Raw genomic sequence first — 14,302 nt, 5'->3', positions numbered from 1 at the left:
TCTAGTATATACTCTTTCTTGGTCTGAAATCTCATTATTTCAGAGCCTTTCATTGTTCCCTGTTTGAATATTTTTTTTTTTTTGGCTGTGTTGGGTCTTCGTTTCTGTGCGTGGGCTTTCTCTAGTTGCGACGAGCGGGGGCCGCTTTTCATCACAGTATGCGGGTCTCTCACTGTCGTGGCCTCTCTTGCTGCGAAGCACAAGCTCCAGACGCACAGGCTCAGTAGTTGTGGCTCACGGGCCTAGTTGCTCCACGGCATGTGGGATCTTCCCAGACCAGGGCTCGAAACCATGTCCCTTGCATTGGCAGGCAGATTCTCAACCTCTGCACCACCAGGGAAGCCCTCCCTGTTTGAATTTAAGCTACTTGATAGGTACATCACACTATTTGTACACTGTACTCTTCGTGAACATGAAAATTAGGCCCACACACCTGTAGGTTTGTGGTAATGATGGGATTGTTTCTGTTCCCGATAGCATTGCCTATCACTCTGTTGTTGCTTCTGTAAGCTGTGATTGATTTCAAGAGTCATAGTTGCTCCTGACATTCAAATCCTTGTATTTGTTTTTAATTCTATTTTCCTCTTCTATAAAATGCAATGCTAACTGGTAGCTGCCTCCAAGTACAAAGTATTAGAAAAAAAAAATCTAAACTATACTTAAGTTATCCCCAGAAATCATGGAAACCAACTTGCATCTCATTTCTTTTTTACTGTCAACGTTCATTACTAAATATGTATTTCATTAAGATACTTACTAGTTTTGTTGGGTCCTTACTGGAAATACAATTTCTCATGGCTTGACCTTAACTTTATCCATTCCCTTTTGCTTATAGGTCCCCCAGGTCCACCAGGGATAGTGATCGTTGAGGAAATCAGTGAGAGCACAGCCACACTTTCCTGGAGTCCAGCTACTGACAACCACAGCCCCATCTCCTCATACAACTTGCAGGCTCGCAGCCCCTTCTCCCTGGGCTGGCAAACAGTAAAAACAGGTAAGAGGCTCTAAGGCAATGTCAGACACCAGAGCAGCTTTCTATGTCATGAGCTATATTTGCTAACAATCTTAGTTGGATTATTTTGGATTCTGGAAATTTTGTTATTTATGGCAATATTAATCATTGTTGCCTTCTTTTTATAAAGTCACTTTGCTTTCTTCTTTTCTCATTTTCCAAGGAAGGACCACATCATTTATCTTTGTTTATTGAAATAACCTTAAACTCACATAAAAGTTGCAAAAATAATACAAAGATTCCCTGTGGGCCCATCCTTCACCTTGCCCCAATGAAAACATTCTACATAACAATGGCACAATGATCAAATCAGGAAACTGACATTGATACAATGTTATAAACCACAGATCATATTCAAATTTCACCCTTTTTTACATGCAATATTTTTAGGGTATAGTTCCATAAAATTCTATGAAATTTTATTATATCTATTCAAATCGCTACCAAGACAGATACAGAACTGCTCCATTACTCCAGTTCCTTGGGCTACCCCTTTAGAGTCATACATCTGTTTTATTTATAAAAAGAAAATCTAATATAAAATCACATTATTTAAAACAATACAGCATTTTAATGCTTACTTCTAAGATGTTTGCCTTCCACTTGCATTATTTTAAAAATAATTTTCTTCCCTGAAGATTTTCTCATCACGTTATAACTAAACTTCCCTTCCCTCTCCAAATGTGGCTGTCTGCAAGGATATGTGAAATTACACTCAGTTGATAGTTATCACCAATTTAGCATATTGGTGAAAAAGTGTACAGTATCTATAAAATGTAATCTTCAGAAGCAGTTGTCCATACTGAGCAGGGATTTGTGATTTTATTTTCTATCTAAATATAAAATTGATTTACCTGCATAGAAGTGAAATATAAAGTCAGTAAAATATCTGAGTGCAGTAACCATAAAACTCAATCTGAATGTTATAGGAGTAAAGTGGTCCATCTCATTGCTTAAATAAATTAAATTTGAGCAGAAAATTGTTTTTGGGTAAAAGTTTGAAATTTAGGGGAAAGAAAGTATATTCATCCACATGCAAAATACAATTTAGGTTTTTCTTTATTTTTCTTAATTTTATTTATATATTTATTTTACTTTGGCTGGGTTTGGTCTTTGTTGTTGCACAGGCTTTCTCTAGTTGCGGGGAGCTGGGACTCTTCTTTGTTCGGGTGCACGGGCTTCTCATTATGGTGGCTTCTCATTTTGCAGAGCATGGACTCTAGGCACATGGGCTCAGTAGTTGTGGCACACGGGATTAGTTGCTCCATGGCATGTGGGACCTTCCTGGTCCAGGGCTTGAACTTGTGTCCCCTGCACTGGCAGATGGATTCATTTTTCCTTTCTTTTTTTAAACATCTTTATTGGAGTATAATTGCCTTACAATGGTGTCTTAGTTTCTGCTTTATAACAAAGTGAATCAGCTATAAACATACATATATCCCCATATTTCCTCCCTCTTGCATCTCCTTCCCACCCTCCCTACCCCACCCATCTAGGTGGTCACAAAACACCAAGCTGATCTCCCTGTGCTAGGCAGTGGATTCCCACTAGCTATCCATTTTATATTTGGTAGTGTATACATGTCCATGCCACTCTCTAAATTAGTCCCAGCTTACCCTTCCCACTCCCTGTGTCCTCAAATCCATTCTCCATGTCTGCATCTTTATTCCTGTCCTGCCCCTAGGCTCTTCAGAAACATTTTTTTTTGATTGCATATATATGTGTTAGCATACAGTATTTGTTTTGCTCTTTCTGAATTACTTCACTCTGTATGACAGTCTCTGAGTCCATCCACCTCACTACAAATAATTAAATTTTGTTCCTTTTCATGGCTGAGTAATATTCCATTTTATATATGTGCCACATCTTCTTTATCCATTCATCTGTCGATGGACATTTAGATTGCTTCTATGTCCTGGCTATTGTAAATAGAGCTGCAATGAACATTGTGCTGCATGACTCTATTTGAATTATAGCTTTCTCAGGGTATATGCACTGTAGTGGGATTACTGGGTCATATGGTAGCTCTATTTTTAGTGTTTTAAGGAATAGCCATACTGTTCTCCATAGTGGCTGTATCAATTTACATTCCCACCAACAGTGCAAGATGGTTCACTTTTCTCAACACCCTCTCCAGTGTTTATTGTTTGTAGATTTTTTGAGGATGGCCATTCTGACCGGTGTGAGGTGATACCCAATTGTAGTTTTGATTTGCATTTCTCTGATGAATAGTGATATTGAGCATCCTTTCATCTGTTTCTTAGCAATCTGTATATCTTCTTTGGAGAAATGTCTATTTAGGTCTTCTGCCCATTTTTGGATTGGGTTGTTTGATTTTTGATATTGAGCTGCTTGTAAATTTTAGAGATTAATCCTCTGTCAATTGCTTCATTTGCAAATATTTTCTCCCATTCTGAGGGTTGTCTTTTCATCTGGTTTATGGTTTCCTTTGCTGTGGAAAAGCTTTTAAGTTTCATTAGATCCCATTAGTTTATTTTTGTTTTTATTTCCATTTCTCTAGGTGGTGGGTCAAAAAAGATCTTGCTGTGATTTATGTCATAGAGTGTTCTGCCTATATTTTCCTCTAAGAGTTTTATAGTGTCTGACCTTACATTTAGGTCTTTAATCCATTTTGAGCTTATTTTTGTGTATGGTGTTAGGGAGTGTTCTAATTTCCTTCCTTTATATGTAGCTGTCCAGTTTTCCCAGCACCACTTAATGAAGAGGCTGTCTTTTCTCCATTATACATTTTTGCCTCCTTTATCAAATATAAGGTGACCATGTGTGCATGGGTTTATCTCTGGGCTTTCTATCCTGTTCCATTGATCTATATTTCTGTTTTTGTTCCACTACCATACTGTCTTGATTTCTGTAGCTTTGTAGTATAGTCTGAAGTCAGGGAGTCTGATTCCTCCAGCTCCATTTTTCTTTGTCAAGGTTGTTTTGGGTAGTTAGGGTCTTTTGTGTTTCCATACACATTGTGAATTTTTTTGTTCTAGTTCTGTGAAAAATGCCAGTGGTAGTTTGATAGGGATTGCATTGAATCTGTAGTTTGCTTTGGGTAGTAGAGTCATTTTCACAACGTTGATTCTTGCAATCCAAGAACATGGTATATCTCTCCAACTATTTGTATCATCTTTAATTTCTTTCATCGGTGTCTTATAGTTTTCTGCACACAGATCTTTTGTCTCCTTAGGTAGGTTTATTCCTAGGTATTTTATTCTTTTCATTGCAATGGTAAATGGGGGCGTTTCCTTAAATTCACTTTCAGATTTTTCATCATTAGTGTAAAAGAATGTGAGAGATTTCTGTGCATTAATTTTGTATCCTGCTACTTTACCCAATTCATTGATTAGCTCTAGTAGTTTTCTGGTAGCATCTTTAGGATTCTCTATGTATAGTATCATGTCATCTGCAAACAGTGACAGCTTTACTTCTTTTATCCAATTTGGATTCTTTAACATTCTTTTTCTTCTCTGATTGCTGTGGCTAAATCTTCCAAAACTATGTTGCATAACAGTGGTGAGAGTGGACAACCTTGTCTTGTTCCTGATCTTAGAGAAAATGGTTTCAGTTTTTCACCATTGCAAATGATGTCGGCTGTGGGTTTGTTATACATGGCCCTTATTATGTTGAGGTAATTTCCCTCTATGCCTACTTTCTGGAGGGTTTATATCATAAATCGGTGTTGAATTTTGTCCAAAGCTTTTTCTGCATCTATTGAAATGATCATATGTATTTTTTCCTTCAATTTGTTTGTATGGTTTATCACATTGATCGATTTGCATATATTGAAGAATCCTTGCATTCCTGGGATAAACCCCACTTCATCATGCTGTATGTTCCTTTTAATGTGCTGTTGGGTTCTGTTTCCAATATTTTGTTGAGGATTTTCTCATCTATGTTCATCAGTGATATTGTCTTGTAGTTTTCTTTCTTTGTGACATCTTTGTCAGGTTTTGGTATCAGGGTGATGGTGACCTTGTAGAAAGAGTTTGAGAGTGTTCCTCCCTCTGCTATATTTTGAAAGAGCTTGAGAAGTATAGGTGTTAGTTATTCTCTAAATGTTTGATAGAATTTGCCTGTGAAGCCATCTGGTCCTGGGCTTTTGTGTTTGGAAGGTTTTTAATCACAGTCTCAATTTCAGTGCTTGTGATTGGTCTGTTTATATTTTCTATTTCTTCCTGGTTCAGTCTTGGAAGGTTGTCCTTTTCTAAGAATTTGTCCATTTATTCCAGGTTGCCCATTTTCTTGGCATATAGTTGCTTGTAATTATCTCTTATGATCCTTTGTATTTCTGCAGTGTCAGTTTTTACTTCTTTTTCATTTCTAATACTGTTGATTTAAGTCTTCTCCCTTTTTTTCTTAATGAGTCGGTCTAATGGTTTATAAATTTTGTTTATCTTCTCAAAGAACCAGCTTTTACTCTTATAGATGTTTGCTATTGTTTTCTTCATTTCTTTCTCATTTATTTCTGATCTGTTCTTTATGATTTCTTTCCTACTGCTAACTTTGGGGATTTTTGTTCTTCTTTCTCTAGTTGCTTTAGGTGTAAAGTTAGGTTGTTTGTTTGAGTTGTTTCTTGTGGTAAGATAGTATGGCTCTAAACTTCCCTCTTAGAACTACTTTTGCTCTATCCCATAGGTTTTGGGTCATTGTGTTTTATTTTTCCTTTTTTTCTAGGTATTTTTTGTTTCCTCTTTGATTTCTTCAGTGATCTCTTGGCTATTCAGTAGTGTATTGTTTACCCTCCAAGTGTTTGTATTTTTTACAGATTTTTTCCTCTATTTGATATCTAGTCTCAAAGCGTTGTGGTCGGAAAAGTTAATTTATTTGATTTCAATATTCTTAAATTTACCAAAGCTTGATTTGTGACCCAAGATACGATCTATCCTGGAGACTGTTCCATTAGCGCTTGAGACAAAAGTATAATCTGCTCATTTTGTATGGAATATCCTATAAATATCAATTAAGTCCATCTTGCTTAATGTATCATTTAAAACTTGTGTTTCCTTATTTATTTTCATTTTGGATGATCTGTCCATTGGTGAAAGTAGGGTATTAAAGTCTCCTAGTATTATTGTGTTACTGTCGATTTCCCCTTTGAAGGCTGTTAGCATTAGCCTTATGTATTGAGGTGCTCCTATGTTGGGTACATAAATATTTACAATTCTCATATCTTCTTCTTGGATCGATCCTGTCATCGTTATGTAGTGTCCTTCTTTGTCCCTTGTAATAGTCTTTATTTTAAAGTATATTTTTTCTGAGATGAGAATTGCTACTCCAGCTTTCTTTTGATTTTCATTTGCATGGAATGTCTTTTGCCATCCCCTCACTTTCAGTCTGTACATGTCCTTAGGTCTGAAGTGGGTCCCTTGTAGACAGCATATATACAGGTTTTGTGTTTGTAATCATTCAGCCAGTCTATATCTTTTAGTTGGATCATTTAATCAATTCACCTTTAAGGTAGTTATTGATATGTAGTTCCTATTACCATTTTCTTAATTGATTTGGGTTTGTTATTGTAGGTCTTTTCTTTCTTTTGTGTTTCCTGACTAGAGAAATTCCTTTAGCATTTGTCATAAAGCTGGTTTGGTGGTCCTGAATCCTCTTAGCTTTTGCTTGTCTGTAAAGGTTTTAATTTCTCTGTCAAATCTGATTGAGATCCTTGCTGGTCCAGTAATCTTGGTTGTAGGTTTTTCCCTTTCACCACTGTAAATATGTCCTGCCATTCCCTTCTGCTTTGCAGAGTTTCTGCTGAAAGATCAGCCGTTAACCTTATGGGGATTTCCTTGTATGTTATTTGTTGATTTTCCCTTACTGCTTTTAATATATTTTGTTTGTATTTAATTTTTTATAGTTTGATTAGTATGTGTCTTGGTGTGTTTCTCCTTGGATTTATCCTGTATGGGACTCTCTGCACTTCCTGAAATTGATTGACTGTTTCCTTTCCCATATTAGGGATGTTTTCAACTATAATCTCTTCAAATATTTTCTCAGTCCCTTTCTTTATCTCTTCTTCTTCTTGGACCCCTATACTTTGAATGTTGGTGTGTTTAATGTGGTCCCAGAGGTCTCTGAGACTGTCATCAATTATTTTCATTCTTTTTTCTTTATTCTGCTCTGTGGTAGTTATTTCCAGTATTTTATCTTCCAGGTCACTTATCAGTTCTTCTGTCTCATTTATTCTGCTATTGATTCCTTTTAGAGAATATTTAATTTTATCTACTGTGTTGTTCATCATTGTTTCTTTGCTCTTTAGTTTTTCTAGATCTTTGTTAAACGTTTCTTGTGTTTCATCCATTCTGTTTCCAAGATTTTGAATCATCTTTACTATCATTACACTGAATTCTTTTACAGGTAGATTGCTTATTTCTGATACATTTATTTGGTCTGGTGGGTTTTTGCCTTGCTCCTTCATCTGCCGTATATTTCTCTTTCTTTTCATTTTGTTTAACTTACTGTGTTTGGGGATCTTCTTTTTGCAGCCTCCGTGTTCATAGTTACCATTGTTTTGAGGGTCTGCCCCTAGTGACTAAGGGTGGTTCATTGGATTGGGTAGGCTTCCCTGGTGGAGGGGACTAGTGCCTGTGTTCTGGTGGATGAGGCTGGTTCTTGTCTTTCTGGTGGGCAGAACTGTGTTTGGCAGTATGTTTTGGGGTGTCTGTGATCTTATTATTATTTTAGGCAGTCTCTCTGCTACTGGATGTTGTTGTGTTCCTGTTTTCCTAGTTTTCTGGCATAGGGTGTTCAGCACTGTAGCTTGCTGGTCATTGAGTGGAGCTGGGCTTAGCATTGAGGTGGGATCTGTGGGAGAGCTTTTGTCTTTTGATATTACATTGATCCCTGAGGTCTCTTGTGGACCAATGTACTGAACTCGGCTCTCCCACCTCAGAGGCATGAGCTGGACACCCAGCCAGAGCAAGACCCCATCAGCCACATGGCTCAGAAGAAAAGGGAGAATAAAAAAGAAAAAACAATAATAAAATAAAACAAAGTTATTAAAATTAAAAAATATATCATTAAATGTAAAAAAAAAAAAAGTCATTAAAAAAGAAAGTAAGAAAGAAAGAAGAGAGCAACCAAACCAATAAACAAATCTATCAATGAAAACAAATGATAAAAACTATACCAAAAATGTATGAAAACAAAAAATAAACAGACAGAAAGAACCCTAGGACAAATGGTAAAAGCAATGATATACAGATAAACTCACACAAAGAAGCATACACATACACACTCACAGAAAGAGAAAAAGAAAAAAAAATTATATCTATATTGTAAAAAAAAGGAAGAGAGCAACCTAATCAATAAAAAAATCTACCAATGATAATAAACTCTAAATATGAAACAAAGATAAACATAAAACCAGAAAAAAATTGGATTCAGAAAGCAAACCCCAAGTCTACAGTTGCTGCCAAAGTCCACTGCCTCAATTTTGGGATGATTCATTGTCTATTCAGGTATTCCAGAGATTCAGGATACATCAAGATGATTGTGAAGATTTAATCTGCTGCTCCTGAGGTTGCTTGGAGAATTTTCCCTTTCTCTCCTTTGTTCGCACAGCTCTTGGGCTTCAGCTTTGGATTTGGGCCCGCTTCTGCATGTAGGTCACCTGAGCGCATCTCTTCCTCAATCTGACAAGATGGTGTTAAAGTAGCAGCTGATTAGGGGGCTCTAGCTCACTCAGCCCAAGGGGAGGGAAGGGTACGGAATGGAGGGTGAGCCTGTGGTAGCAGAGGCCAGCGTGATATTGCAACAGCCTGAGGCACGCCATGTGTTCTTCTGGGGAAGTTGTCCCTGGATCACGGCACCCTGGCAGTGGTGGGCTGCACAGGCTCCTGGGAGGAGAGCTTGGATAGTGACCTGTTCTTGCACACTGGCTTCTTGGTGGCTGCAGCAGAAGCTTTATCATTTCATGCCCATCTCTGGTGTCCTCACTGACAGCTCTGCCTCATGCCCATCTCTGGAGCTCGTTTATGCAGTGCTCCATACTCCCTCTCCTTGCGCACTCTTTTGGGAAGTCTGAGGTCTTCTGGCAGGTGTATTCTTAACCACTGTGCCACCAGGGAAGTCCCACAATTCAGGTGTTTTTGCTGTTAGGTTCCTATATTAATTCATAGAATTCAGTATGATTATCTTTATAGTGTACTATACATGTGTATATATTTATCTTGTAATATATGTAATTGTGAGTATTAGACTCATTCCTGGCTCCATTTTAACCCTGTAATAATATGCAGAGTCAAGAAATTGGGGGAATGTCTATGTTCAGTAGATAATTCTGGAAAGGACACAAATTCAGACCACATGAACAGGTTTATACAAGAATTCTTATAACCACCATTTATAAGATGCTCCCACATCATCCTTAGTGTGAGAGCCCAAACCCTTTGCTATGCTGAGAGGAAATGGATTCACCTTCAGATCTCATGTTGTGCACTCAGGAAACTCATTCTCCTGCTTGTGGCTATGTTCCCTGCCCAGTCTTGCCACATTGCCTACAATACTTACTTCTTGGGAAGTTTCACTTGTGGGTACATTGCAATATATATATATGTTTCCTTGCTCATCCATACCTATGTTCTTGTGTTTCTTACCTTAACACATGGTACGGCAATCCAGGACATCTAATCTTCCATATTTTCCTAGTTACTCTTATTTCTTGATTTCTTACATACCTTGACTCACCTGTTTCTACATTTTGTTGTTTGATAGATTAATAGATAATGATAGATAGATAGATATGTGTATATATATCTATATATCTTGTACATATATATGCATATATACATATATAAACTAAAATATTTTGGCATAAGCTAGGGAAAGACAAAAGCGAGGTGTGTGTGTGTGTTGGTGTTTGTGTGTGTGTGTGTTGTATGTATAGAGGGCTTAATTGCTTGGATTACATGCTATTTTAGGTATTTATTTATTTAGAAGTCCATGATATAAGGCTGCATTCTTATTTTTCTAATTTAATTTGAATGTTGTAAATATTTTTGAGTAGAGAGTTCTTTTTAAATTCAGTTCAGCAAGTACTTATAAAAATATATGGTTGTACTGTATTTATAAGTAAATATATATTTTTCAGAAATAGATTTCTATAAATGATCAATTTTATTTGCCCTTGAGAGCAATAGTTCTCTAGCAAGGAGTTCCTCACCTAAGTTAGTCACACCTTTCTCTAAAACTCAGCATCTCTTGAAGCTACTGGTAGAGGCATTGCCATCCTCCAGACCAGCTAAAGAGCAGTCCTCACCTTTTGCATGCTCTAAAGGAGATGTTTCAAATGTTTCCTGGGTTTTGCCCCTAGCTCATACTGACCATAATTTTTTTCATGCCTGTGATAGGGAAAATAAGTCCTTCTGGATGCAAATCATCACTGGGCAGCAGGTCTTTTGTTTTCATAGTTACTATCTCACCTAAATCAATTTCAGTAGAGATATGCTCTAATGTAGAAACGTATGATAGAAAAAAAATTTAGTTCTGCAGTTTGAACTCTCTGATGAAGTTAATGCAACACATAAGCTAGCATTTAAAAAACTATTAAAATTCCGTTATATGACAACATGAATACAAAGAATAATGAGTTCCTCATTTTTGACAAATGAAGTAATGAATCGCACATGGGCCTTCTAGCTGAGGACATCTGGAATTAACTTATCAATGCCACCCACCCAAAAATAAGACTTAAAACAGGTGACTGTGAATGGGGCTGTTTATTCATTTTGAAAGTATGAAAACAATCATAAGAAATAGATGATTTCACTTGCAAACCCCCTTTTCTGTTCAAACTACTTGTTTTTGATTTGAACACTTGCTTTCCTATTTGTATTACTGAGCAGTATTAGCTGACTTAGTTTTTTTGACTATGTTTGATTAAGAATACCAAATCACCTATAATCAAAGAATTGATTGGCCTTTATTTACTTAATTCAAATATGTTTCTTAACTATTCTTCAATCAGTAGATATGCCTCCTCTTTGTGGATAGTTTCCACTGACTGATTGGTGGTTAAATTTATCAACTAAATAGGTTTATTGTTTTAATATAATTTAATTTATTTTAATTTAATTTTTGGATACAATTTTTTAAAAGGAAAAGCATTTTAACAAGTTTTTCTCCTGGAATCAATATGCAGTCCTCCACTAAAGTTGCTGTGTGTTGATTCTGAAGCAGAATAATTTCTTTGAAACCAACTTGTCTCCAGAGTTCCAGAAAGACTAATTTTATAGAAAGATACATGCAAGTCTTTAAAAATGCATCCTTTGATATACATTCTCCATTATCTTTAATCTCCACAATATTGCATTTGAAATAAAAATACTAATTTTATAAAAATATTTCTATTCTAGTTCATATTGTATGTTATTTCATCGCAAATATTAATACCTTCAACTCTTTTTTTTTTTTTGCAATTTTTTAATAGTCCTTACAAGTAGCAATGAATTCAGAATTCTAAACTTTCTTTTATCATTTTCAAAGAGAAATTAGAATTAAGGATGATGGAGAGGATATGGAATAGGGGTGGGAGTCTTTAGTTTTTGTTAACATCTTTATTGGAGTATAATTGCTTTACAGTGGTGTGTAAGATTCTGCTTCATAACAAATTGAATCAGCTATACACATGCATATATCACCATATCTCCTCCATCTTGAGTCTCTCTCCTGCCCTCCCTATCCCACCCCTCTAGGTGGTCACAAAGCACCGAGCTGATCTCCCTGTGATATGCGGATGCTCCCCACTACCTATCTATTTTATATTTGGTAGTGTATATATGTCAATGCCACATTCTCACTTTGTCCCAGCTTAAACTTCCCATACCCTGTGTCCTCAAGTCCATTCTCAATGTCTGCATTTTCATTCCTGTCCTGCCCTTACATTCTTTAGAACTTTTTTTTTTTTTAGATTCCATATATATGTGTTACCATATAGTATTTGTTTTTCACTTTCTGAATTACTTCACTCTGTATGACAGTCTCTAGGTCCATCCACCTACTACAGAAACTCAGTTTGTTAATTTTTATGGCTGAGTAATATTCCATTTATATATATATATATATATATACCATGTCTTCTTTATCCATTCATCAGTTGATTGACACTTAGGTTGTTTCCATGCCCTGGCTATTGTAAATACAGCTGCAATGAACGTTGTGGTATATGACTCTTTTTGAATTATGGTTTTCTCAGGGTATATGCCCATTAGTGGGATTGCTGGGCCATATGGTAGTTCTATTTTTACTTTTTTAAGGAATCTCCATACTGTTCTCCATAGTGGCTGTATCAATTTACATTCCTACCAACAGTGCAAGAGGGTCTCGTTTTCTCCACACCCTCTCCAGAATTTATTGTTTGTAGATTTTTTGATGATGACTATTCTGAATAGTGTGAGGTGACACCTCATGGTAGTTTTGATTTGCATTTCTCTAATGAATAGTGATATTGAGCATCTTTTCATGTGTTTGTTGGCAATCTGTATATCTTCTTTGGAGAAATGTCTATTTAGGTCTTCAGCCCATTTGTGGATTGGTTTGTTTGAATTTTTGTATTGAGCTGCTTGAGCTGCTTGTAAATTTTGGAGATTAATCCTTTGTCAGTTGCTTCATTTGCAAATATTTTCTCCCATTCTGAGGGCTGTCTTTTCATCTTGTTTATGGATTCCTTTGCTGCAGAAAAGCTTTCAAGTTTCATTACTTTATTACTTTATTACTGTAGTTTTATAGTATAGTCTGAAGTCAGGGAGCCTGATTCCTCTAGCTCCATTTTTCTTTCTCAAGATGAATTTGGCTATTCGGGGTCTTTTCTGTTTCCATACACATTGTATAAATTTTTGTTCTAGTTCTGTGAAAAATGCCATTGGTAGTTGCACAGGGATTGCATTGAATCTGTATATTGCTTTGGGTAGTATAGTCTTTTTCACATTGTTGATTCTACCAATCCCAGGACATGGTATATCTCTCCATCTGTATGTATCCTCTTCAATTTCTTCCAACAGTGTCTTATAGTTTTCTGCATACAGGTCTTTTGCCTTCTTAGGTGGGTTTATTCCTAGGTATTTTATTCTTTTCTGTTGCAATGGTAAATGGGAATGTTTGCTTAATTTCTCTTTCAGATTTTTCATCATTAGTGTATAGGAATTCAAGAGATTTCAGTGCATTAATTTTGTATCCTGCAACTTTACCAAATTCATTCATTAGCTGTAGTAGCTTTCTGGTGGCATCTTTAGGATTCTCTATGTATAGTACGATGTTTTCTGCAAACAGTGACAGCTTTACTTCTTCTTTTCCAATTTGGATCCCTTTAATTTCTTTTTCTTCCCTGATTGCTGTAGCTAAAACTGCAAAATCTATGTTGAATAATAGTGGAAAGAGTGGGCAACCTTGTCTTGTTCCTGATCTTAGAGGAAATGCTTTCAGTTTTTCACCATTGAGAATGATGTTGGCTGTGGGTTTGTCATATATGGCCCTTATTATGTTGAGGTAAGTTCCCTCTATGCCTACTTTCTGTAGGGTTTATATCATAAATCAGTGTTGAATTTTGTCCAAAGCTTTTTCTGCATCTATTGAGATGATCATATGGTTTTCCTCCTTCAAATTGTTAATATGGTGTATCACATTGATTGATTTGCATATATTGAAGAATCCCTGCATGCCTGGGATAAACCCCATTTGATCATGGTGTACAATCCTTTTAATGTGCTGTTGGATTCTGTTTGCTAGTATTTTGTTGAGGATTTTTGCATCTATGTTCATCAGTGATATTGGCCTGTAGTTTTCTTTCTTTGTGACATCTTTATCTGGTTTTGGCATCAGGGTGATGGTTGCCACATAGAATGAGTTTGGGAGTCTTCCTCCCTCTGATGTATTTTGGAAGAGTTTGAGAATGATAGGTGTTAGCTCTTCTCTAAATGTTTGATAGAATTCTCCTGTGAAGCCGTCTGGTCCTGGGCTTTTGTTTGTTGGAAGATTTTTAATCACAGTCCCAATTTCAGTGCTTTTGATTGGTCTGTTTATATTTTCTATTTCTTCCTGGTTCAGACTTGGAAGGTTGTACTTTTCTAAAAATTTGTCCATTTCTTCCATGTGGTCCATTTTATTGGCATATAGTTGCTTGTAGTAATCTCTCATGATCCTTTGTATTTCTGCAATGTCAGTTGTTACTTCTTTTTCATTTCTAATACTATTGATTTGTCTTCTCCCTTTTTTTTTTTTTTGATGATTCTGGATAATGGTTTATCAATTTATTTTTATCTTCTCTAAGAACCAGCTTTTAGTTTTATTGGT

General features: G+C 36.2%; 1 protein-coding gene across 1 annotated transcript in view; it reads left to right on the top strand.

Annotated features, from left to right (window-relative positions):
- CNTN5 (contactin 5) overlaps positions 1-14,302 on the top strand; it is a 1,437,259-nt gene that overhangs the window by 1,317,740 nt on the left and 105,217 nt on the right. Inside the window, exon 17 of the mRNA XM_065881340.1 lies at positions 836-994. Coding sequence (XP_065737412.1) covers positions 836-994 — 159 coding nt within the window. The remainder of the gene's footprint in view (positions 1-835; positions 995-14,302) is intronic.

The sequence above is a fragment of the Phocoena phocoena genome, chromosome 8, assembly GCF_963924675.1.
Source record: "Phocoena phocoena chromosome 8, mPhoPho1.1, whole genome shotgun sequence".
Lineage (NCBI taxonomy): Eukaryota > Metazoa > Chordata > Mammalia > Artiodactyla > Phocoenidae > Phocoena > Phocoena phocoena.
The sequence above is the reverse complement of the archived record's forward strand: the minus strand, read 5'-3'. Positions and strand labels throughout refer to the sequence as shown.